The sequence below is a fragment of the Bombyx mandarina genome, chromosome 08 (genome assembly GCF_030267445.1).
Source record: "Bombyx mandarina strain Sakado chromosome 08, ASM3026744v2".
Classification (NCBI taxonomy): Eukaryota; Metazoa; Arthropoda; class Insecta; order Lepidoptera; family Bombycidae; genus Bombyx; species Bombyx mandarina.
The window spans coordinates 14954604-14981901 of record NC_143215.1 but is presented as its reverse complement, the minus strand read 5'-3'; the positions used below and the strand labels follow the sequence as shown (position 1 = coordinate 14981901).

The 27298-nt window shown below is 38.6% G+C and overlaps 2 protein-coding genes across 3 annotated transcripts in view; one reads left to right on the top strand and one right to left on the bottom strand.

Moving 5' to 3' along the window:
- The window catches only part of hfw (leucine-rich repeat domain-containing protein hfw), a 43330-nt gene extending 30690 nt beyond the window's left edge, over positions 1 to 12640 (top strand). The window contains exons 3-11 of one of the 2 annotated variants that reach the window (XM_089729309.1): positions 246 to 432; positions 2103 to 2228; positions 3687 to 3716; positions 5171 to 5371; positions 5815 to 5984; positions 7244 to 7429; positions 7780 to 7938; positions 8453 to 8557; positions 9581 to 12640. In XM_089729309.1, the coding sequence (XP_089585435.1) occupies positions 246 to 432; positions 2103 to 2228; positions 3687 to 3716; positions 5171 to 5371; positions 5815 to 5984; positions 7244 to 7429; positions 7780 to 7938; positions 8453 to 8557; positions 9581 to 9859 (1443 nt within the window). In that variant the 3' untranslated portion in view covers positions 9860 to 12640. The remainder of the gene's footprint in view (positions 1 to 245; positions 433 to 2102; positions 2229 to 3686; positions 3717 to 5170; positions 5372 to 5814; positions 5985 to 7243; positions 7430 to 7779; positions 7939 to 8452; positions 8558 to 9580) is intronic. The other variant, XM_028180181.2, reaches the window with a different exon arrangement.
- Positions 12641 to 14777: 2137 nt separating this feature from the next.
- Positions 14778 to 26031, bottom strand: ais (DExD-box helicase 52). The gene is made up of 12 exons (XM_028180155.2): positions 25857 to 26031; positions 25115 to 25351; positions 24029 to 24214; positions 23374 to 23626; positions 22503 to 22575; positions 21778 to 21987; positions 21129 to 21241; positions 19952 to 20052; positions 17625 to 17770; positions 16968 to 17048; positions 16010 to 16153; positions 14778 to 15016 (listed from the first exon to the last, which is right to left on the bottom strand). The coding sequence occupies exons 1-12, from the start codon at positions 25932 to 25934 to the stop codon at positions 14809 to 14811; spliced, it is 1830 nt and encodes a 609-aa protein (XP_028035956.2). The 5' UTR covers positions 25935 to 26031; the 3' UTR covers positions 14778 to 14808.
- Between the last annotated feature and the right edge of the window lie 1267 nt (positions 26032 to 27298).

Here is a 27298-nt window from a genome sequence, read left to right as displayed (position 1 = left end):
TTTTACGTTGTATATGTCTAAGGGCTCCAGTAACCATTTAACACCAGGTGGGCTGTGAGCTCGTTCACCCATCTAAGCAATAAACAAAAAATAGTCTAATAGATATTCTAGCGCATTTGTAACATAAATCGATGTAATTACTTCAGTGCGCCGCGTAGGTCATCGGCGACATACACGGCGGTCATAGTCTTAACGATCCGGGTCAAATCACACACGATCAATTTAGCTCTAATCTTCTTTTGCAGCAACCACCACCGCCGACAGTTCGCCCGGAGCCGATAGAACAGTACTTAAATCTGGGAATATGCTTCCATATGAACCGTTCGTCTTGCCCGCCGAAGGGCGTCTGCACGACCCTAGGGCCCGGCAACATGTCCGTCTTCTGCTGCGATATGGACACTAACTTCTTGAAGGAGTTTCTGCCTGGTATATGTAAGTAGGCTTTTTTTCATTGTCAGATGTTGTGAGCCCACACGGGTAGGTACCCCCATTCTGCCTTGTTTTTCTGCGGAGCCGTCAGTAGCTCCGTTTTCTACGACAACCGCTATTCTAGTAAAATAGAAACTTCGACGTAATGTCTAACGATAGGTGGAACTATGGACTTTCTGAGCCAACGTGACTATCTTAACCCACAGACACAGCCCACTGAGTTACTCGCCGGATCTTCTCAGTAGGTCGCGTTTCCGACCCGGTGTTAGATTCTGCGAAGCACGGCTCTTGCTAGGGCCAGTGTTAGCACCACTCCGGTTTGAGCCCCGTGAGCTCACCTACACGTTAGGGCGAAGCTGAAATAGCCTCTCAAGGCTATCGGCATAGGCAGGGGAAAAAAAACGTGACTATTTTAACTAACAAGATAACGAAGTTTTGAATGTACACACGAACTATTCAATACGACAGTTTGACATGTCTGGATAAAATAATTTCTATGACTGATATAGTATTTGTTTCAGTATTAGCGACTCGTAGATATAATTAAGCGTTGATTATATATCATTTAATTTTCGTTATATTAGTGATGTATCTTTTAAATATATTTGAGAAGACTCAGTGTGAAAATACACAGCTGTCGTACGTGTTAGTGATGGAGGAGTTAACTCATACGAACTTAGCGAAACACAGAAGTTAATTATAACGTATTATTATGATACATTCGTAATTTGCGTGACTCTGAATAAACAGTAAGATAACGCGGTCTGTGTTGTTGATAACCTTTTGTTCTACATAAAGACGTCTTTCAAACAAACAAGAATTGATGCGATCGTAAAACTTTTACGCTTTAAACTTTGACCTAATATGTATTGATTTCATTAATTTTATTATCTCGTGGCCACAGGCAAAGGTTATTATAGAAAGAAATGAAACAAAACGCGATATTGAAACCATTCCCAAAAACCTATTAGAAAACGATATTCCCATCACCCTCCCCCTCGGGACACCGGACTGGCGGTCGTCGGCGCCACGACCACCAGCCCTCTCGGTCGGCAGACTGTCCGAAGCCCGCCTAGATGGCGCCGGTTACAGTGGGTTACCCTACGGAATACCCCGCTGGGCCAGAACCAGCGTGGGTCGAGGATAGCCGGCCTTCCATCACCCGGATGCTCTTGCGTAAAACGCGTGCAGAGCAGCTTGCACGTCGTCTTCTTAGGCCCCCCTCGCCGGTCCCCAGACCGACATGTGAGGGGGACCCGAAACACTTAGAGGGCCAGGGCTTGGGCGAGATCCGCCTCCCTGGCCCCCGCTCGACGGCGGCGGGATTCTGCGTCTCTCACGCGCCCCACCGCCTCCTTCTGCGAGATGGGGCACTCGCAGAAGTCGAGCATCGCCTTCCACGACTCGTCGTCGCCGAGCATCGATGCCACAACACTCGGCAACGACAAGTCGGTTCCTATTTTTGCGACGAGGACACGTCGCCACCCCTCCCATGCGGGGCAGGCGACGAGCGTATGCTCTGCCGTGTCCAAGTCGCAACCACAATGGTGGCACTCGGCTGTGATCCGGTGCAGGAACTCACCCTAAAAAGGGGTACAAAGTTTTTGCTTCACGTACATACATAATTCACGTATTAATACATACATAAGTTATATGTTCGTAAATAATTTCAGTAAAACAGAATAAGACGCATCTACACGTGCTGAATGCGACCATCGATGAGCTGGACGTCTCCCACTCCATGTTCAGAAGACTTACGTCCATGGCGTTCACCGACGGAAATATCAGTAAAATTATTGGTATGTTACTTCTTGGATTCCATATGATACTAAGTTCTCTAATTTGTGTGTCACTTGTATCATAATACCTAATATAGAAATGCTTTTTTTAATTATTTATAAGATAATATAGTCCGATGAGTATCATTAAGTTTTATAATGTAAGTTGATGTACATAATAATATGAGCGTGATCATAAAGGAGTACAAACTTTTTTGTGCAAACTTATATTTCTAAATTTCTCTTTTTTTCACTGTTCACTCTCTACTTATATGCGCTTTTGATAGTGGAAACATGTTTGGTTATTGTTATAACTATTTTTTTAAATATTATATGTATGTTTTGTACTGTTGGTTTCCTAAAGAAATAAATGAATTAAGAGGTTGTGCAAAAGAGGGGGCATGTTTGGTATTCTCATTAGATGCAGAAGGCGTATATAGAATCTGTAGAAGGGTACGAATATTTGTAGGGCCTGGTAAGGTTTGGGATGTCCTAAAAAATTGTCATTGGTATCACCGTCTCGTCTAGGCAACACAGCAATCGTATTTTGTAATTATTAAAACTCATTAAGCTCACTCTAATTTCGCACCCGAGGATTATGCAAAACTATTTTAGGATTTCAAAGGGAATTTAACTTTTTTTGTGTATTCTGACTACACACAATCGAGCGATGTCAACACTGTAGAGATGTACGACGGAGAGGAGATCTTCCACCGAGCGGATGATATTGTTCGGTAGACCGACGGTCCGAATGTTGTTGATCCCAACTTGTGTATATGCAAGCTCATCTTGAAAATGTCGTAAGCGAGATTCAGGTATCTGTCAAATATCTTGTGTTGTATGATGGCTACCCGCCACAACGCTTCGGCTAGGATCGAGCTGGCGACGAGCGGAAAATTCTTGTGTTAATTATTATGTGAATGTTACTTGATATGTTTGCTTGTTCATCGTGGTAGCCTAAAGGATAAGATAGCCAGTGTATTATTACCAAGTGATGTGATCATTTCTCTGTACAAATCCTTCAGACAGGATAACAAATTTTCTAATGTAATATGTACTTAACGCAACGCATATTTCTACGAGAATAACATCCGTGTGATAAAAACAAAATTCGCAAAAACTATAATTTGCGTAATGATTGCTGATAGGACACAGAGATACATCGAATACAGAACTGTATTTTCTTGGAAGAGATAATAATGACAAAATAGGTTTTAATGTAGATTGAATTGAAATAAATAGTTTAAATTTTAATTGTAATGGAAATAGCATTAAATCGTTATTTAAAGATGGCGTACAAAAACTGAAGAGGATGTGGTCTGTGTTTTTCTCACCTGATGAATTTTAAACTTTCCTTAGTTTCTCGACCTTTTTACTAGAATGTTACAATGCTACAATGAATGTTACGTAATTACAAGATCTTCCACAATATCATTGTGTTTATAAATACATTTTTTTATTTTTAATGCCGCTAAACAGTGGAAAATAGTAAAGGTGATAATGATACAAGTAAGTTGTATAGAATAAGACAAAAAACGCATAATTAGCTTCATAACGCAAGTATTAGGTAAACAGACAAACATAAAATTTTAATATAATTAATAATACTAGTGGTGTATTTTAATATAATTATTATAATTACTAAAATTGTAATATTTTACTGGTGGTAGGATCTCTTGTGAATCCGCACGGGTAGGTACCACCGCCCTGCCTATTTCTGCCATGAAGCAGTAGGTAACGCGTTTCGGTTTGAAGGGTGGGACAGCCGTTGTAACTATACTGAGACCTTAGAACTCTTATCTCAAGGTGGGTGACGGCATTTACGTTGTAGATGTCTATGGGCTCCGGTAACCACTTAACACCAGGTGGGCCGTGAGCTCGTCCAGCTATCTAGGCAATAAAAAATAAAAAACTAGTATAATGTGTGGATGGATAAATAATTAATTCACTACACATTTATTAGAATTTAAAATAGTACGCTCAGCTCTTTTGGGTGTCGTAAACCCACTGAGTTTCATATCGGGTTTCCTCAGTGGGTCGCGATTCCAATCCCGTGGTAGATTCCGCGAAGCACTGCCCTGGGTAGGGCTAGTGTTAGCAAGCTATCTCAGGTTGAGTCCGTGAGCTCACCTACCGGTCGATGTCCGTGAGTAGCAGGAATAGCTCTTAGGTTACCAGCGATTAAATAGAGGAATAAAGGTGTCGTAAAGACGACAGTTTTATTAGAGGCTGAGCAGCAGCATTATCTGAGTATTATTACACTTGCGTACTGCGAACAACTGGACCGACCAGATCAAGTCGGTGGTTGGCGGCTATTTGCATGAGTGTACCAGGCTCACCACAAACCGCGAGGAGTGGCATTGCTCATGAGGCGCATAACATCTGCCCACACCAATGATAATGGATGACGACCACGACCGCTCTGACAAGAGTGATACGACATACATACTGCGAACACCCAAACAAGAGAACAAACAGCCCGTCTAGTGTTAAATGCGGGAATGCCGCCAACCACAATGCTATATGTAGTCTAAGTCTTAAATGTATTGTTTATCTTCGAATCGGAACGCGTAAAATACTTTAGTATTTGATTGACTATGATCCTCAGGGGTATTTGTGTTTACAACTGAGAACTCTCTCCTAATCTATTTTAATACGCTTTTATTAGCTTCAGCTTTAATAAATTTGAATTAAAAATAGTGTAAGAAAAAATGATTTTATTGTAAGAAAGCGTGGGGTGCTTTTCAGGATATAATCAAAATAACCCTGCTACTCATATCTATTTATAAAATATTTAAAACTACTTATACCAAGCGCCCCACGCTTTTGTTTACAATAAATTCATTTTTTCTTACACTATTTTTTTAATTCAAATTTATTAATTTTTTTATTTTTTAGTTGGATTTTTTTATAAAAGCGTATATTTTGTTAGTTTTTTTAAACTATTATTTATTAACTCCCAGGTCAGTTCCCGAAGCATTCAGCGCTGGCCTGTTTCAACATATCCAACAACAACTTGACGAGCGACAAACTGCAGTCTTCGATTCAGAGGCCGTTCGCGTATCTCTTTAACCTGACGGTCCTGGATGCCTCAGCGAACAATCTCACAAAATTCCCGCTGAGTTTGGTCCACAGCAATAGGAACATATCTGTGGATTTGGCAGGTATAATTAATTTACCATTATCAGTTAATCATTGGAAATGTATTCTAAAGACCATTTAAAGTCCGCTTTTCGTCGTTTCTCGGTAACGTATAATTACAGTTTATTTTCACTTTGGTAGGGATATTTAAAGCAAAAATTCAGAATCGAAGTCACATGTATGACAAATGTGTTATTATAATAGTTGACGTTTCAATAATTTGTTATTATCCTATCAAATTGTACAGATGTGTCTGTTGGTTTGGATACAGGAAGAGCGAGCATTGCCTTTTGGTAGCTTAAATCGCTGTCAATAGAGTATAATCTCACATAGCGGCCATTGCATAATCTTGGTCTACTGATGCTGTCTTGCTGTCCCCTCTTGTACTAGAAGTCCCAATCTGCTGAATGTTAAAGCTTACCAAATCTCTTTTTGAAATGTGTTAATTTTGACACCGTCTCACCAGGTAACAACTATCTGCCGTGCAAACACTTCCAGAAAGTAATGGAGACGACCAACAGCTCTCTTGTTCACTTCCTTCAGTACAACAAGACCTTCTGCGCTTTGGATCTCAGCTTCAACTGGTTCAAAGACGTCAGCTTCGTGAACATAGACCTTATTAAAATACAGAAAATGGTCAGCATTAATTTCATGACTAATTCATCTTGATAGACATTTATGTAGTACAAGATCAAATTAGTGGCTTTGTTTCATGATTAGCTTGGCTCTACTGGGCTATACCTTCAGGCTGACTGATTGCGATACATGCGACTTTTACTCAAGCTAGTAAAAAGTAAATCAGAGTTACTACGAGGCTGATAAAATAAGTGGTTTTATTACTGTGATCCTTATGTTAACCGACCAACAAAATTTCTTTAGACTTTTCGGTACAAGAGCTACCTAAATCCAGATGATGTTCATCAGGATGGATAGTTGATTATGTATTAAACGGCATTAAGAACGATCATCAGATTGTATGTGTATATGTAGTACATACAAAAAGCGAACCATTAAAAATTGAATTAGAGCACTGAATATCGTAAAATCACAATTTTACAGTTGGTATAATTATGTTCAATTTATGTGGCCTTATAAGTAAGACGCCCGTTGTACTTTTCGCCATGTGATTATGCCGTAGCTTGAAACCGTAATCACAGGATGATATTATGTCCATGCTCACCCGTGACCGCTTTAATAGGAGAATATGTTATCTTACAGATTTTAATTGGTTTCGATATATTTATTATGAAGACGCGATATCTTAAATTCATGAAAAAATAATATTCTAGACTAGAGGTGTAATTTCGATGGAGACTGTAGTCAAACTGATACCCCTTTTCTTAAAAGGACCTTCTTAACCCCTCGTTGATTACTGAATTTCTTAACGTTTTTACAGGTACTTTTCTAAACAGAAGTATACTTTGTACGTACGAGTAAATAGCTTTTATCACGTTTATTACACACGGTTCTAAATTTGACTCTAACAAAAGACAAAAACAATAATCGATTCCAAATGAAAAATCTATAAAAATGAATGAAATTTTTTTTTATTGCTTAGATGGGTGGACGAGCTCACGGACCACCTGGTGTTAAGTGGTTACTGGAGCCCATAGACATCTACAATGTAAATGCGCCACCCACCTTGAGATATAAGTTCTAAGGTCTCAGTATAGTTACAACGGCTATCCCACCCTTCAAACCGAAACGCATTACTGCTTCACGGCAGAAAATAGGCAGGGCGGTGGTACCTACCCGTGCGGACTCACAAGAGGTCCTACCACCAGTGATTACGCAAATTATAATTTTGCGAATGCACCGGACGTCTTATCCTTTAGACCACCACGACTTCATTCTTGTGATGCAAACATCGTGAAATACTCTTCACTGTTGTTCAGATGAATGAGAGATGCCGCGAGATAATACCAGCTGACATCAACTGCACCTGCGCCCCGGAGCGCCTGGAGATAATCGAGAACGAGGTCACCAACCTGGTCTCGGTGGACTGCGCCGAGAGGCAGCTCAAGGAGATGCCGACAAATCTGCCGCCCAACACTGTCAAGTTGAACGTGTCTTTCAATAATGTGAGTGGAAATCGGCAGGAATGCTACAACGGACCTCCAGATCTTTAAACCTGGTCTGTTTTCAGGATTATAGAGGTTGCCTTTCATGTCGAAATGGTTTATGACAGATGTCATAGATATGAATGAGATCTCAGTGTATCTGGTTACCGAAACCTGAAAGTGTACGCCACCGCCTACTGTGACATGAGATAGACATCTTCTTACAGACCTGAACATGAGGATAATCCGCGGCAGAGGTGGATCGAATGGCTACCAGTAAAGTGAGGGGGAAAGAGGCTGGAATAACTATAACCACGTCAGATCCTGTGGTAGGAAACATCGACGGCATTAAATTGTGAACACTGTTGTAGATAACATCTCTTGAGGCGGTCGGCGCGGATGAGAGCTACGGACATCTGCGGCAGCTGATCGTGGACTACAACGACATTCCGAATATTCTAGAACTCGAGGGAACGAAGTTCATCGGGAATTTCATGCTCTTCTCGATCGCACATAACAAACTGAAGACTGTAAGTTGAATTAAGTTCCATCTATAATACGGATGTTTCATGAATAAAGTAATGTCGATAGCAAGAGGCGTTGATAATCAGACATCCTAAATTGTTTACCGTGAACGCCGTCCTTGAAATATGAGATCTTATCCTACTGAGTTTCTCGCCGGATCTTCTCAGTGGGACGCCATTCCGATCCGGTGGTAGATTCTGCGAAGCCCTGCTCTCGCTAGGGCTAGCGTTAGCAAATCCTCTTAGGTTGAGTCCGTGAGTTCACCTATCTGTTCGCGCGTGGCTGGAATAGACTTTAGGCTACCAGCGAATAGATAAAAAAAAGAAGTATATAATTTCGGTTTCGTTTATATCGTATATCGTTTAGCGTCAATCCCACTCTTCAAACTGACATTTACCATACCCGATCCTGTAGACAGAATGGTAAATAGTCGACGACGCCCAAAGCACGTCATTACGTTGACGAGGAGGATTGAGGATTGCAGACAGATATATTTTGTATGTTTAATTGTTTTTGCAGATTCATACGTACGTCTTGTCAAATAGTTTTGAAGCGACCGGACCTGCTTTGTCTATAGCGGGAAACTTCATTCACTGCGACTGCAACACCGAGAAGACGTTGAAGGTATTTTGTTATGTTCTATTAAGCTATTCTTTACTGCTGCGGATTGTAGTCGCGCATATGACATAACTGGTGGAAAAGTAATGTGGTCATTCGAGGACACTGTCATTAGCACGGTCACCCTCTTTTGCCTTTTCATGAGTTCTGTCTCGTGCGAGGTTTGGACGTTGGTTGTTGAGTGACAGGACGTTTTAGTCGGTTCGACTCCGACATACTCCACTCGCCATCCCCAGTGGAGGGCGGAAGTCCGGCGATTTCCTCCTGACCAAAAAAAAAACCACGTTCAACATTGAGTTGGTGAATACCGATGATATTTTTGAGTCACCATGTTATCTCGGAACTGCTAAAACGTCATCTGTCAGCGCCTCAGTTGCTAGGCGGCAGAACGAAATCAACAAACTGCATTTTAATATGTACCGTCTTTTACATAATGATAGTTATAATAGTTAACATGAACTATTTGTAGGTCAATTATAACTATCTTAAATGTTGTATGTTTTGGAAAACGTCATGACGCGGCGCTGCTGCAACGAACTGTGTTGCCATGTTTTGAACATCCTAGATGACAATTTAGTTTGACAGTTCAGACGATTCAGATATTTGGGGTCACTTGCCGTGTGTAGTACGAAGCCTCATGCGCTCGGGAGTTAAGAACAAGATCGATACAATATAGACTTTAAATCGGATTAGAGTTAATGTGTGTTAAGGGATGCGGCTGAAATGGTACTCAAATAAATCCTGCAGGTACTGATAGTAAAATAAAATTTAACAAGCAATTTCTCTAATTTTGCGCAATTTGATGATGGCAGCCCGTATTGTGACTTCACGTGGATAGGTACCGTCATTTCTCAGCAAGGCACTCATTCTGCACCAGTAAAAGACAGTTGAAGCTTTGACCTCATCATGTCTTAAGGTGGCGGAATTCACGTTGTGACATCTGTTAGCTCCAGCAACCATTCACCACTAGATGGATGGTAAGCTCATCTTCCTGTTCATACTAATGCTGTTAATTATATTTGATTTCAGCCATGGCTATTAGAAAATTTCAAGAGCGTACCGGATTACAAAAGCCTGGAATGCCAGGATGGGCTAGGTCCGGTGGTGGACCTGGTGGAATCTCGCGTCTGCCACACGCCTAGAGATTGGACAGACTACATTTACTACATTATAGGCCTAGAAGTGTTAGTTTTAGTGCTTCTAATCAGCAAAGTATCTTATGACTATTGGGTTTTCAAGACGGCTGGTTATTTGCCGTGGCCTGCGAATAAAATGCCGAGGTTGCCGTGTGATTGGCTCTGCGAGTGAGGGAGATTGAGGCTAAGCTAAATAGGATACTCATGGGACTTGTACTTTTATCAGCAACGTTCATTAACGCTCTGGTAGAGCAGTTGAAGTCACATGAAAATCGAAGCCTAATTTTTATAGTCGACCAAAATTTTAAGTACTTTATCTCTTTGTTTTGTCACTGTCAGGAGAACTAGCGAGAAGGCTATTCCATAATGCAATGGTTCACTGAGATTTGACAAAAAAATCAGTGACGTGGGGGTGTGGCTGAGCAACCATGTAGAATTCAATGTCCATAGCAGCTATCCATTGATGATAAATAGTGTGTCTCTATGACTCATGTGATATCTGCGAATCTTGTTCCCAAGCATGGTTTAGAATTCGTTTAGCTGAATAAAGCGTCATAGATCTTTGTCGATTTTCGTTTTTTATAAAAATATAGTGATGTGTAGGTTTATTTGATTTTGTATTTGTGATATCAATTGTTTTTTGAAATGTGTCTGATACGTTACAAAGATGTGCGTTTTGTTAAATAAATGACGTTAGGACCAAATAGATTGGACCTATTGCAAATTTCATTACTACAGTTGGTTCTTAGCTGTAAGTTCACTGGCGTAACATACGCTTACAGTGAAATTCAGATTTGGTTCACTGGCCGGCTATTTCCGTAGTGAAACAGCAGTGGGGATGTTATATTTAAAGCTGGTTAGCCGAAACCCTCTGCCATTAAAAGTAGTAACAAGTGCAAAAATGTAGATTAGAGTGCAAAAATGTAGATTAGACAAAAACCGATAAATTACCTGTTTAGGTTTTTTTCTTCAAAATTATGGCAAATGTTAATTTTCGAACGCACGCAATCGAATGTATCCATAAAAAAGCCAAATCGACTTTAAAATCTTCCAGAAACACACTGATCTGAACATAATTTATGGTTATTTCGCTACGCACAATGCCCGCACACATAAATCTGGGATTTAGTTGTCCAAACTGTGTCAACATCAATGAGCTTCTTCGTTATTTTAATTAGAAATTCTAAGACATGGACATTGTTTTTCTATCGTTCAAACTTATGTGTGATATTTTGTGATTTATCGGTTTTTGTTGTCACTCTTCGATGGCTATCTGAGACCCTATAACGGCAACGTATAAGAAGCTGTTCGTTGCAAAACGTTTTTTAAAGAAATTATCTTGTCCTAAATTGTTGTTGTACTTTAAAAGTTTAATTAGTATTTAAAGAAGCCGACTTATTTTACGCATTTCATAGTAAGTTATCGAAATTATAAAAATGTAATATCGTTAAAGACTTAAACTAAGGCTTAATGTTATGTTGTTTATAAAAATAGAGGTTAGTTATGACAAATAACATTTAACATAAATACATTTTTAATCTTGATTCAGTGATTCTTAAAAAATATTCTATAATCGGAATTCCAAATTACAATTTTGATTTAGTTTGTTGAAAAATTATTTCATTATTATTTCATTAATTTATTATTGTTGACAACTTTGTAAGGAGGCAAAATTTACATTATAAGTTAAGTATATTATGTAAATATTATTTGTTGTTTAGTTAATAAGAATTGTTTTATTTCTTTCTTTAAAAAAATGTTTTTTTTTTACCAGCCAATTGGGGGCTTTATTGTTAGGGTTGTTTACTTATATTGTCATTAACGATAAAAATTGTAATGTTAAGTATCGCCTTATGTATCATGCATAGTGAGAGGAAACTAAAAATCGTGTAAACCGCAAGTTCCGTTATTTTTTTTGTTTAAAAACTTTGCAAGCTTTACATAATTTCGTGTTTTTCCAAAAAATACAATTAATTTTCACTATTCCCACCATTTATTGAGAAATTGTTATTAAAAAACTAAAATATTATTATGAAGAATCAAATTAAAATATGTGTCAGTGCGAAATACTCTGGTAGTTTTCCAATGACAGCACAAGAGCGCATTATGCGGCATAATGCTCAACGTTGAATGTTCCAACTACAGCAACTCGAAGCACAATCGAGCACTCTCAAAAGTACTGCTCTCGCGTGATACTCGCAATCGATACAGAATCGATACCGACTCAGTGACATAAAATTGACAAGTGTTTTTTCTTTAAGTTGGCATTGATCGAAATTTTGTTTATATTATCGTTAGTAATATTATTTAATGTTGAAAAAAATTGTAAGGCTTTCGTTTCGTCGTAGTTTTTTAGAAATAATCAATGTTAATTAAAACTGTGCTAACTTAGAGCACTCTGCTGATGCATTTGAATACTAATTCACGTTCCAATTAAGCTTCAGCATAATTCGGCATTGCGCGTCACTGAGTCGCATTATGCTCTGTAATTGGATAACTACCTCTTATGCCACAAATAGCGCTCATTATTAACTCTTTTTGGCGGGAACGCGAGGGCCGAGGAGTTATGTGAATTATTTTACTTTTGTCAACGGAGTCTTTCTTCGAACGTGTAATAATGATGGCTTATTAGCCGGTTAATATCTAGGCGCTTAAGTGTGGGATATTAGACTGAACACTATGCAATCATGAAACATAATTTATGTCATCTCATGTCAGCTATGCATAGATTATAAACTAATTCATTTAGTTTTATTTTTCGTAAAGCTGTAGACATTTGTCCCGCTTACAGATATTATAAATGAATAATGTGTGAGCAGGACGAGCGAATACACATGTCGCTTAGTTTATTTTTGTAAATTAAATATTTTTGTAAATAAATCAAAGACTGTAATATTTGGTGTGTATATTAGAAGTTTATATCTAATAAAATAAAATGACTTATTTTTAAAAATGCTTTTTTTTTAAATTTCAATGCGCTTGTTTTTTGTCGTTGTGCTTAGTGCGAATTTCTTAACGTTGTCGATAGCGTAAAAATTAACTCCATACAAAGTTGAGTTAACTTTTACGCTGTCGAGAATGTTAAAAAACTCACACTAAGCACACTGAACTCAGCGGTCATCAGCGATTTACTAAAATGCGGTCAGTTTAGATCTGCAGACCTCTCGCTGAAGATCTAAGATCTGGCAGACTAAAACAAAAAAAAGTCTTAGGCCTTGCAGTAGTCGTTTTGCTGGACAGAAAAAGCTATAGGCATCAAATGCCTGGTGGTAGGACCTCTTGTGAGTCCGCACGGGTAGGTACCACCACCCTGCGTATTTCTGCGTGAAGCAGTAATGCGTTTCGGTTTGAAGGGTGGGGCAGCCATTGTAACTATACTGAGACCTTAGAACTTATATCTCAAGGTGGGTGGCGCATTTACGTTGTAGATGTCTATGGGCTCCAGTAACCACTTAACATCAGGTGGGCTGTGAGCGCGTCCACCCATATAAGCAATTAAAAAAAAAGTCATCTACATATATTCAAAATTATCGGCCAAATAACGTTTCAGTTATGCCTACTCGCCGTCGTTACGACGATATTGTCTATACCTAGTCTTGCCATAAATACTGAGACAAATGAAAAAAAAAATTCTATTGCAAATAACATTTATTACTTTTACAGTGTGTTAGTTTAATACATAAACAATTTAAAGTATAAAAAGCTTATTCGAAGTGGTCTCCATTGGCTGCAATCGAAGCATCAATAGAAGCACGCACTCTTTCCATGGGAAAATTTTTCACTGCCAATTGTACAGATTGTTTTAGGGACTCCAAAGTATTTAGGCGTTTAGAGCAAGCCGTACTCTCTAAAACTGACCATAAATCATAATTCAGCGGATTAAGATCGGGACTAGACGACGGCCGGTCATCAGCTCTGATGAAGTCCGAAACGTTCGTTTCCAACCAAGACTGCGTAGACCGAGCTTTATGACCTGGCGCCGAGTCTTGCTGGAAGGACCATTCTTGATTATTGAACATGGTGTTGTTAAGGGGCTTCATTACCTTCCCAAGAATGGTATCTTGATACACTTGTGCCGATGTTTTGATACCTTTTTCACAAAAGTATGGCTCAATCACTCCTTCATAGCGAATACCCCACCAAACCATCACTGAAGTCGGATAGTGCCCACGTTGCACTCTGTCGACTAATTGGGAAGCTTCCTTAGAGCTTTGAGCATAAATACGGTCATTTCGTTTGCTTGGTTGCTCAATTGTAAAAAAATTCTCATCCGTAAACTAATTTTTTCTATGACCTCCCTTTGCGTACCGCTTCAGTAGTTGTTTCGATTTTACCACACTATTCTCTTTTAAATTATCAGTTAAGAAATGACCTCTCTGATAGGCTGCGAGTCCTAAGTCATCTTTTAAAATACGCGACATTATTCTAGGTGCTATTTTCATCTCCAGAGATAAAATCTTTTGCTTTTGGACAGGATTTCTTCGAATTCTTTCCCTTACTGCTTTGACCAACTTTTTCGTACGAACACTACGTGGACGGCCAGATCTTTTTCTGTCACAAACAGAGGAGGTCTCATTGCACCTATTAATAGCCCGGTACACAAACATTTTACTAATACCAAGCGTATGGAGTTTTAAAAATTGCATTTGGCTCCATACCTACTTGGTGTAATGCAATCACAGCGATTCGGTTCTCTTTATCACCCCACTCCATTTTAATATCGCAAAATATTGTACAATGTATTGGCGCCAAAATGAGAAAACTCAATGAGCAATCATATAAAAATGACAGATTTCAAATTCAAATGTAATATTTTGTATTTATGGCCAGACTAAGTATATACGATGCATACACCAAAATAATTTTTTTTACAATTTTCGTCTGTCGGTCTGTCACTGTTCACTGACAGGTAGCTGATGATACAAGGAGTAACTTAGGCTACTTTTTTAGACTAGCTTCGCCTCGCGGGATCACCTGCGGTACGACAATAACCGCGGGTTACATCGCGGGACTCAGCTATCAATAATAAAATTTAATGTTTCCGAAGCGAAGCGAGGGCGGGTCGCTAGTTTTGCAATAAAAATACGATATTCAATGACTATTGTACATTTATTTATATTATCAACTTCCAGATTTAGGTTTTTTGGTTAATTTAATCTTTTTATTCTTTTTAAATTTTTTCCTTTTATTCTCTTTCTCGCTCGTACTTCTGCGAGCGCCATTTTCTTTTGTTCCATCAATTTTCCTCTGCTTCCTGTGTTTACCGTTCTTTATCTTCTCTGTATCTTTTGAATTTACATTAGAATCCTTTCCTTCTTCTAATTTCCTTCTGTAAAATATAAAATATTCATTGTTATGGTTTCACGTGTCCACTTGTCGTATTGTGATAGAGATTGTCACAGATGCTTCTATGATTTACGTGCGATAGAGTACAGTGACGTCACAATACAATAATAATAATAATAATAACTGGGAACTAATCATGCACGGCTACTCGGCCTTTAATTAGGATTTAGCAAATAGAGTAAGTAAAGCTATTTACTGACGAATGTTAGTCTGATGCGGGAATCAAACTCACGACCCTCGGTACAGCAGTCAGGGGCACTAAGTACCGGTCCACCGAGTCAGTCCAAAAGGTAATATCGATTGTTTAATAATTAACAGTAGGAAATATGCAAAAATATGAAAAATGAAACTCGCTAAATTATTGCGTAGGTAATTACTGGTGGCAGGACCTCTTGTGAGTGCGCACGGGTAGGTACCACCGCCCCGCCTATTTCTGCCGTGAAGCAGTAATGCGTTTCGATTTGAAGGGTGGGGCAGCCGTTGTAACTATACTTGAGAACTTAGACCTTATATCTCAAGGTGGGTGGCGCATTTACGTTGTAGATGTCTATGGGCTCCAGTAACCACTTAACATCAGGTGGGCTGTGAGCTCGTCCACCCATCTAAGCAATAAAATATATCTATGCATCTAAATAAAATTGGTGTATCTGTTTGTAATATTGAAATAGCCGCTTTTTACTAAATGCATATGAATGTATACACGGTACATACACCAAAATAACATTTTTTACAATTTTTGTCTGTCTGTCTGTTTGTTCCGGCTAATCTCTGGAATGGCTGGACCGATTTTGACGGGACTTTCACTGATAGGTAGCTGATGATATAAGGAGTAACTTAGGCTTAACTTATAGATTATCTTCGCCCCGCGGCTCACCCGCAGTACGACAATAACCGCGGGTAACATCGCGGGACTCAGCTAGTATGTTATATACGCGGTTTGCTTCAGGTGTTTTCCACTCAACCCTCACAGACTCACTTGACCGGCTTCTCCAGTATAGTGGATATTTTATCTCGATGCGGAGCCTTCTTGAGCAGCCGTTTCCGCTTGTTGGAGTCTTGCTTCAGCTTCAGCATGTACTCCGGGACCTCGCAGCCGGACTGCTTCATCACCGACGCGATGCTGCGGGGGAGAACGTGACAGATGGTATGAGGTGGCAGGAAAGACACATCCAATATCTCCTCTAGTATTTACCGTCAGCGATCTGTGAGTACTGTAACGGCATAAAGGCCTGACAGTTGTAGGGTGTCTTGTGAGTCCGCATGGGTAGGTACCACCACTCTGCCTATTTCTGCTGACTGAACTGATGTCTCAAGATGGCGACGTTTGTTGCTGTCCATGGGCCCCGGTAACCACTGAACCCCAATGAGCCTTTACAACGTTCAACCCTATAAGCAACTAGCGGCCCGCTCCGGCTCCGCTCGGGACTTTAACAAAACTTCAACAATATTTGAAGTTGTTTTAGTTTTTTAAATAAAAGAACACTTATTGCAGCATAACTTTGATAGTAAGATATATGCTGCCGGGACACTTTTTGTAAATAATAATGTGCTCTACAAAGTCGTAGTACATTATTTTAATTTATCATCAGTAGTTTTCGCAGGGCACGCGATGCAATGGATATTTTAGGTAATTTTTTTACACCTTGGGTTACATTATTGGAGTTTTCGTAAGAAGGTTCGTAAGAAGGAAGGTTCGTAAGGATCCCTAATTTTTTTCAAAAAAGATGTCACTCGGGAATAGTGTATCTTCCAAACAGTGAAATAATTTTTCAAATCGGTTCAGAAGTTTCGAACCCTATTCAATACAAAAAAACAAACAAATCTTTCTTCTTAATAATATTAGTATAGAAGTATAGATAACAAAAGTCGTTAAGGTCGTCCCCGGCTTGTCGTGGCTGACTCGATTAAGTCCATCGATTCTTCTCAATACGAACCTCCTCAAGTTGACGACGTCGTCCTGCGTGAAGAACGTCACAGCCGTCCCCCTGTGACCGGCCCGGCCCGCGCGCCCGATCCTGCAACCAACGACATTGTTATGTAGTTCTCGAAGTTGAACTTCTTAAAACGCGCGTCGGAACACAGTTTATAGTCATAGATATCGACGCTTGAAAGGCAAACGTGACTAAGCAACAATGCGTGAACTTTACAGTAGACTAATTTAAAGTTGAAATACCTGAAAAAAAAACTATTTTAACGAATCTAGCTGTAGGATTGAAATGATTTTAATAGAACTAGAAATATATATTTATTACGCATCGAATATGGTTATTGCCTGTCATTTATGTACAAAGCAGTTATTGTCGCTTAGTCACGTTTGCTTGCAAGCGTCGATATAATTAATTGTTAAGATTGTTCATCAAGATTTTAGGACAGTTTTGTTCAAGTACAAGATGCGACGTCATATGGCGTGAGGTGACGTTAGTCTGGCTATAAATATTGGGTATGATTAGTTTGTCAACAATTCAATTACCCCAAAGAAGTATAACTTCTTGAATACAAAGTGAAAGCTGCAACCCTTCTCAAGAGATTCGAAGTCTTAGTACTCCTGTGTAATGGCTTCTTCAGCTGGAACAAGCTGGAACGCAACTCACCTGTGTACGTAAGATATAGCTGAGGGTGGGAAGTCGTAGTTGATGACCAGATTCACTCCCCGGAAGTCGATCCCGCGGCCCATCAGTTCGGTGCTGATCAGGACCCATATACGTCCCACGCGAAAGCTGCGGACCACGTTGTCTCGCTGAAATAAATTTTATTATTCCATTAAAAACCCATTCAATAATAATTATTTACATTGAAACCATTTCTAATAACAATGAGAGGTATTTATTCTTTGTTAATCCGTTTACAGCCAGTTTTTAGCCCGTGTCAGTAATTCTAAAAAATTTCAACAATCTATACGATAGTGGAAATCACATCAATTACACAAATTTCAAGGTACGTTTTGGAATTACCATATGTGTTACGATTTTGCTGAATTGACGCTGAAAATGAACGCTATGACATGTCCTTCTTCAAACGAGGCTTGTGGAGAGTATTAAGCAGTAGGCAGCGGCTTGGCTCTGCTCCTGGCATTGCTGAAGTCCATGGGCGACGGTAACCACTTACCATCAGGTGGGCCGTACGCTCGTCTGCCTACAAAGGCAATAAAAAAAATAAAAAAAAAGAATTACCGCTTACATTTTTACCGAATGAATACGCAGGTAAGTGATATATCTTTATAATATCATTTATTTCTGAATTAATTTTGTCTTAATACATTTGAATATTGTATTGCCAAGATGAAATTTAAAAATACTTATTTTAAGAAGAAAGAATTAATATTTAAAAAAAAATCCAAGAGGTCAGTTTTTGGGAATTGGCGGTAGTTCTTTTTGACGTTCAACAAGTGTATACTTTCATTTATGTTAAATAACTTATTTTGATTTGATTTGAAGATTTAGCCTTATAGTTTTGCCATGTAAAAAACTAAGAAAGACTGATTTTAAAATATTAAAAGCTAGGATTTATAGGCTACATTTCCTTTGCTTGTCTTCACAAAACAAAGAAAGAAACAGTGTGGGTGGCTGCTTCCTCGCCAATGAAGTAGGAGACCTATGGAAATGAAACGTCAACCAAAATTTCGTGCCACTGTGACGTCAGCTGGCCACAAAACATGGCGGCTTTAGTGCTGTACAAAAGATTTCAATGTTATCAGGTTTTATCGATAAACGTTCTTGGCTCATTTTATTTTAAATATTGTTGAGTATTATTTATTTGTAGAATTTATACTTTAATGGGAAGTAAGTAGGTATATTGTTATGTGCAAATATGATATGATTTAGATGGGTGAAATCTAAGACAAGTTCGTCCTTCGAATTTGCCAAGTAAACGATATGATGATTTTTAAAAGTTGCTACACTGATTTTATCAAGTTGTCGTTTGTCGCAAAACACAAAGATATGGCGTAGTTCAAAGCCATCAGCCCATTTCTAGCATGCTAAATGTTATCGTGTTTTGAGTACGTGTTTTTCTTAGACTATTACAATCTATTTTAATTGTTTTGCTGACTCTAAAGTCCGTAACATACTACCGCAGCGCACCCCAAGGAAGGTGCGCCGCACCATTTGAATCACTTTCGCTTGAGAGTGATTCAAATTTTAAACTTATCAAGGGACCGCGTGAAAAAAAAAACACCTTCAGAACATTTATTCATTAATTACAAACGTCATGTGACTTCCTCTCTAAAATCACTTAATTATTAAATATTTAACAAATTTACAATAGTGTTTTACTCACTGCGGAATAAAACTATTTTATTTAAATAGTTCCGAAGAGATTTTGTCGGTAGCCTTTTTCCCGAAATATCTAAACAGAATGTCTAAATATGTTTTGATGACATATTTTAAAGTGGTATTTATGATTAGTGTCATGATCAATAGATTCCGACCGAAAAATGGATTTTTCGGATGAGGGCTCCATAATGAATTTAAATACATATAGATAATAGTTTTAGGGCATCGACTTTCTTGAGATCCTATAAAATACGTTTTAATTATTATTTTTGTATGTTTTAAGCATGATAAATTATGAAATTTTATATAATCAATCATATTAAATCGATATCAAAGTCAATAAATAATGTACAACCCAAAACAGACGGCCGAACTGACGTGACAATGACATTTGGCGCGCTAAACATGGCGGATTTTCGGCCTCATTAGACGGAGACGGAGATATTTACGTATATTCATGTTTCATTTTATGTACGCACTGAAATACTGTTATATTGTTTTCCTGCGAGTTAAAGTGCTGAGTAAGAACGAGATAGATATATGTTTATGTATGTGCCTTCAAAATGGGTGCTATTTATATAAGCAATTGTACGTATAGAACAATATGTCGTGTCCCTACTATATAGGTCTATGTTCCTCGCCCGTACCTGAGCCTGAGTCCTGTCTGCGTGTATGACGTCCACGTTGATGCCGTCATATATGAGTTCCTTGAACAATTGTTTCGCGCGATCTTTACTTTGTACGAATACTGGAAACAAAATATTGAAATCGTACTTTAAAAATAATAATAATGAATTTAATAATAATTAAATTTATTCTGTTTCGGCACAGGGAACTGGCACCAATACATCCTCTATAGAAATGAACATTTGTTGAACATTCTACTTGTTTATTGAAAATTAATTATTTTTTCCTACCTATGCTGATAGCCTTGAGAGGTTATTTCAGCTTCGCCCTAACGTGTAGGTGAGCTCACGGTGCTCAAACCGGAGTGTTGCTAACACTGGCCCTAGCTAGAGCAGTGCTTCGCAGAATCTACCACCGGATCGGAAACGCGACCCACTGAGAAGATCCGGCAAGAAACTCAGTGGGCTGTCTGTGTCTATGGGTTAATTCGCTCGGTGAGCCCTTCGTCGCAAGCGACGGGTTCGGCGAGGACGGTGACCGGTGCTTGAGGTACCTAAAAGCACCGTTAATGGATCGGGGGCTTCATTCAGTTGCAGCATTAATTAGAAAGGTTTTGGTTATAGTACGCACTACAGATGGCGCTTGGAGATGGAGACTTTCAGCTAATGTATTTCATATACAAGAATTGTACTTGTAACCTAGTTCATATACACAACCCACTAAGTTTCTCGCCGGATCTTCCCGGTGGTAGATTATGAGATAGAAGCGCTGCTCTTGCTAGGGCTAATTTTCTCAGTTTGATTCCGACTTCCGACTACCCACTAGGCTACCAGCGAATAGGTAGGAAAGCTCGGTACTTTTCGACATATAGGCAGCGGCTTGGCTCTGCCCCTGGAATTGTCCATGGGCGACGGTAACCACTCACCATAAGGCGGGCCGTATGCGTCGTCTGCCTACAAAGGCAATAAAAAAAAAAGGTTGTCAAATATGGATACCACTTTTTAGGAATGAAATAATTATTAGTTTCTTCATATATTTTCAATACGATTTTGTTCCTGTATTGGAACTAAACGAACACTTGTTTTGCGGTATTTATTGACAGTATGGTGTGGTAGCCCTAAGCAGACCCGGTTGCCCTGAGGTGGCACTGCTAGATGCAATTCAATTCACTTGTTTTACGAAAAGTACGTGACCCACCTAGCACGGGGGGCTTGAGTCCTTGCTGCACGAGCTGCCGGAACGCCACCAGCTTGCCGTCCTCGTTGCCGCAGTACAGCAGTTGCTGCTCTACCAGGCTCGTCGCAGCGTTCCTGCAACGTAACGAGACGTGAAGACTTGTGGGTTTTTATATCAGCAATCGCGGCTCAGCTCTGCTTTGCGGTAAAGGAAAGCTCATTGAGCTTCTCGCTGGATTCGCTCAGTGTATCGCTTGTGTTGCGATGGTACATTTTTTTCTTAGTTGGGTGGACGATCTCACACCTAGCCCACCCGGTGTTAACTGGTTACTGGAGACCATAGACATCTACAACGCAGTAGCCGCCACCCACTTTGAGATATAAGTTCTAAGGTCTCAGTATAGCTACAACGGCTGCCCCAACCTTCAAACCGAAACGCATTATTGCTTCACGGCAGAAATAGGCAGGGCGGTGGTACCTATCGGTGCGGACTCACAAGAGGTCCTACCACCTGCAAAAAGCATTCTGGGAAGCACTGCTCTTGTTGGGGCTAATGTTAACAAGCTCTCTCAGGTTGAGCCCGTGAGCTCACCTACACCCGTCTGGACGTAGTTGGAATAGCAGTAAAAAAAAAGTAAAGGAGCTTTCAAAGCTTCCCACCGCCCGCGCACCTCTGTCCCACGGTGACGTTGACGAGCCCGCGCAAGTGGCGGCGGCTCCAGCGGGCGACGGGCGGCGTGTGCGTGGCGCTGAACATGGCGATGAGACGTTTCGGTCCACAGCAGCACATTATCTGCTCCAGCTGCTGCCTGAAGTCGGATTCCTGCTCTGAGGAGCCCTCGAACAGCTTGTCGGCCTCGTCGATTATAAGCCAGCGTACTCTGGTGAGAGGAAAATAATTAGTTAGATTTTAAACTGTGATATGGTATTTATTTGGGAAGATAACTTCAAAATATTATAAAAACCGTCACATCTTAGCAGATCAGAGGTCTGGTATGTCCGTATCGAGTGCTGATTGTGAGTTCAGTAACGACTTCCTGGATAAAACAATTACATAACGTAACAAGAATTAAACTGGCACAACGACTGTCATCTTTTACAGCAGCAGTTACCAATGGGACGTCAACTCTGACCAGGTTGCTGCCACCAACCTTGTTGTTACCAAGGATGTTACTTCAGTTGTTGATATCTATGAACTAACGTGTTGGTTACATGTTCCTTTTCATTGATATGTATCATATTTAGCAACTAACAGCAAGGATTTTGTTGTGACATACAAGACAAGAATAAATACTGCAAGACCCGAACACACAAAGATCCTTAATTAACACCAGGCCAGTGCGGGGTCACGACAACAAAGAAGTCTATCAAAATGGAGTATATGTATGAAACTCACTTCTCTAAAGAAATATTAACTTGATCTTGATTCAGTAGATAGCAGAGTCGATTTGGTGTACTTATAACTATATCTGTAATTAGACAAAGTTCAATTTTAAACACAATTAAAAAGAATATTCTGCACATATGAGTTCACAGGGAACCTCATGTCAAGTAGTTACCCGAGCCCAAAGACATCTCGCCTTCTCGTATTAAAACTGTATAATCTCAAAACTTACTAATTTTACAGGAGAGTGTTTTAAAAGTTTTAAAGTTTGTTTTTACTGGTGGTAGGACCTCTTGTGAGTCCGCGCGGTTGGGTACCACCACCCTGCCTATTTCTGCCGTGAAGCAGTAATGCGTTTCGGTTTGAAGGGTGGGCCAGCCGTTGTAACTATACTTGAGACCTTAGAACTTGTATCTCAAGGTGGGTGGCGCATTTACGTTGTGGATGTCTATGGGCTCCAGTAACCACTTAACACCAGGTGGGCTGTGAGCTCTTCCACCCATCTAAGCAATAAAATAAAATAAAAAGTTTAACATGTGATATTTTTAATATTAATCATCTTTGCAACATTTATTTTTTATTTTTTATCTGTATTTTATCTGTCTTTTAAAGTAAGATAAAATTATTAATTTTGTTAATAGTAGTCAAAACATACGTAAACTAAAAAAAAAAAAACTACTCTCTTTTGACAGTATTTATGAGAAAAATACTGGTGTTACCAAATGATTCCGCATATTAACTCAATTTTGAATATTTATGGAAATTGTACACTTTTAATGCGAAAAGGTGATCTGTGTCTGAAATCCATTAGGTGTATAATGGCTTACACACCCATGCAGCGTCACGAGACACTTGACCACTACTATAAATTAGTAACGCTTACCGCTTTTCCGGAAGGTAGCTTCGCGTTCTTTAACTTTACTTTCTTTCAAATTCTTCACAACTGTAACTCTGAGTTGAGTTGAGGCACTCAGCCGTAGGGCCTCCCTGTATATTTGATGAGCCAGTTCCCTAGTAGGGCACAGTATTAGGGCTCTAGGACCGCCTTGGTGCGTTCCTAATGTATGAAGGAGGGGTACGATAAACGCGGCAGTTTTACCCGATCCCGTCGGAGCGCACGCCACTATTTGACGATCCTGAAAACAATATTTTGTTAATGGCAACATTAACGATCAATGACTCAAATGAATCAAAACTTTTTGATTTTGATAAAAGAAATGGAGTTTTGCATTTTGTTTTAAAGAGCGGGATGGTCACTGGACAATACAAGGGAGATTTGGACCTCACGCCTCAAGGTAAGTGACAGCATTCCAATATGTATGTGCTGCGATAACCACTTATCAGCAGGTGGAATGTGAATTATTTTAAAAGTCTCATTACACTCCAGGTCACTAAGGTTTATCTTTTGCTTTATAGTAGAAACTTTGAAAATGTTATTCATGATACATTTTCAAGTTTAGTTTATTTTTTAGTAAGCCTTCATTGGTTTTGCTATGACCTATTTAAGGCAAATTATCTGTTAAAGTCAAAATACCTACCTCTAACATGCAAGCCATGGCTTGTCGTTGAACTGGAGTGGGTTCACTGTATCCACACTGGGTGACTGTATCAACAAGAGCCTGTGGAACATTGTAACGGACAGTCAAGTCCGAAAAGTCTTTTAGTGCTGGTGGTATGTGTCGGCCGACTGCTTTGATACCATGCTCATTACGAAAACGATTTTCCTGCAATCAAACAAATGAAATCCATGATAGCTTCAATATTATTGTCTTGGAAAAAAATAATTAATATATTTTTTTTGGAACGAAGTTTCTTATCGCGCGTTGTGAAAGGGGGCTAGACGGAAAAAATTCTTACGAAAAGTTGTCACGACACTTTTTAGATCCGTCATTCTGACCAATCAACGTGTAGGCGCTTATCGCGTGACATTTCTCGTATCCGATTGGTCCGCGTAATGAGTATAGTTTCTCGAGATAGCCTTTCAACAATAGTAATTTAGTTCATAGTATTGTTTTTTTCTTCTTCATAATGCCGTAATTTATTATTATAACTTTAAAAAAAATTACAATTCCTTCACTAATTAATCGAAAGGAACTTCGTTCCATCCGGGTGTCCCTTGACACCTCTGAAGTTTTTTTATTGTAAATATGAGTGGACGAGCTCACAGCCCACCTGGTCTTAAGTGGTTACTGGAGCCCATAGACATCCACAACGTAAATGCCGCCACCCACCTTGAGATATAAGTTCTAAGATCTAAGTATAGTTACAACGGCTGCCCCGCCCTTGCTTATATCACCTTATTAATTTTGTGCACTATACAGGAAACAAATTAAACTAACCGTTGATTACTTATTTTGTTTGAAATTTGAGAATTTGTTTGAAACCTTGAATCTAATGTTGAACAAACAATCTAGAGCATATAAAGTTATCATATATAGTGTATTAGTAAGGGTATTTATTTTCCTTTTAATAAAAACAATAACACAGGGACCTGACTTGTTATCCAATATGTTTGCTTAAGTTCATAATTCACTAAATAAAATTAGTAAACATATACAAGATTTTTTTTTTTAAATATAAATCTTTACTGCTAATAACTTAGATTTCATTTATCAATTACAAACCTCCTCTTGTATCAGTTTCTTCTTTAAATCTTCGGTTATTTCCTTCTTTTTCTTTCCCCGCTTTTTTTTACCAACTTTAAGACCATCAACTAGCTCCAATTCTTCTTCCTCACTTCCAGAACTTGGTTGGGAGTTTTCCAAATCATTCTCAATTTCTGCGACATCTTCAATGTCGCTCAAATCTTCCTTCTTGATTTCAATTTCTTGTTTTAATGTCTCCTGTTTAGTTTTCTCTTGCTATTTAGGTATTTAAATATTATTAGACGATTGGTTGTTTAATTAATGTGGACAATGAATAATTACGTTAAGATACCATACATCATAAGTGTATTCGTGCATGATAATTAATAATATGGTTCTGGATTGAAATTGAATTCGATTGTAGTTTAAAACATCGATTGATTGTTTGACAATACTAGGGTCTTCATATTGCTTGAAATTCATTAGTGACACGATTGGTCTTCACTAAAATATACTGTAAACATTTTTGAATCTTAATTTTAGTTTTTTTACTTTTTATATTTAGAATAATTTGATTATAACCATAAACTTAGCTTGAAGTCAAAAGTACCAAATTTGTTGAACATGATTTAGCTTAAATCAACGAAATATACGCTAGAGTTTAATAAAACGAAAAAAACGGCACATATCAATGTTTTCTAGAGAGCGCTGTTTAGGCTAGATTAAGTGAAAACCAGGGATTTCACGTTGTAAACATAACTAAGAGGTTATATTGACTTACATTGTTTTTAACACCCAACACAGGTCTTTTAAATGTCAATCCTTTCGTTAATTTCTTGAATATATCGTATGCGTCCATTTTATTATCATACTAGTTTGTAGATTTAATGATTTAGTTCAGTTTATTTAGAAACTTAACGTGTTGATGTTGAAAGACATGACGTTTTGTCTACAATTAATAGTTTTTTTTAAAGAGATTTTATGACCTGATAATTGAGACCTTTAGGTCATGTCTTATTTTTATTTATATTCTTATTTTTATGAAAAATGATAATATGGAGTGAAATGAAATGAGGATGAATAATTTGAGACATTAATCAACTGAGATGAGATAAGATGATTTGGGTTGAAATATAATCTTAGTAAAATGGTAGTCATTTACTGAGAACTTTTCAGTGGACTTTTTTGAGGATCCCGAGAAGTTAAGTCCAGCGGCTTTGTTTTATTTTCCCATATTTGTGCACTTTCGCAGTTAATAAACCACCGTTATTGCACATTTAATCCTTAAGAAACACTAAATAGACAAAATAAGTTAAGATATAAGTTCTAAGGTCTCAGTATAGTTACAACGGCTGCCCCACCCTTCAAACCAAAACGCATTACTGCTTCACGGCAGAAATAGGCAGGGTGGTGGTACCTACCCGCGTGGACTCACAAGAGGTCCTACCACCAGTAATTACGCAAATTATAATTTTGCGGGTTTGATTTTTATTACACGATGTTATTCATTCACCGTGGAAGTCAATCGTGAACATTTGTTGAGTACGTATTTCATTAGAAAAATTGGTACCCGCCTGAGATTCGAACACCGGTGCATCGCTCAACACGAATGCACCGGACATCTTATCCTTTTATATTACTTTAGGCCACGACTTCAAATTCTTCATTTCATTTAATTTCATCCCAGTTGATTAATGTTTCAAATTAATCATCTTCATTTCATTTTATTTCATTTCACTCTATATTATCATTTTACATAAAAATAAGAATATAAACAATTAAGACATGGCTTACAGATCTTAGTTACCAGGTCATAAAATCCCTTTAAAAAAATGATTCGTTTTTTTTCAAGTAAAAGAAACTACGCCAACAAGCCAATTATTTTGTGACAAAAGTTGAAATAATATTTGTTGTGTACCAAATGTAATGGACCGCCCAAATTTAAAAGAATTATATATGATATGGTTTAAACTATTTATGTTATAGTATGAAGTAGATTTGTGATCAGACCACCGGACATGTCAGGTAAGATAAAACGAAATAACTTATGGGTATTGAGGCGTTACTTGAGTATGCGAATTCAACTAACTAATGCAAAACTAATTTGGGGAACTCCTAACTAGTACGTCAGTATTACATTCACTTTGTCAAAATCGTATGGATTCTTTAAATTGGGTGATCTGGCAACTATCTGACTAACTGCTTCTAGCTTATGGAATATAT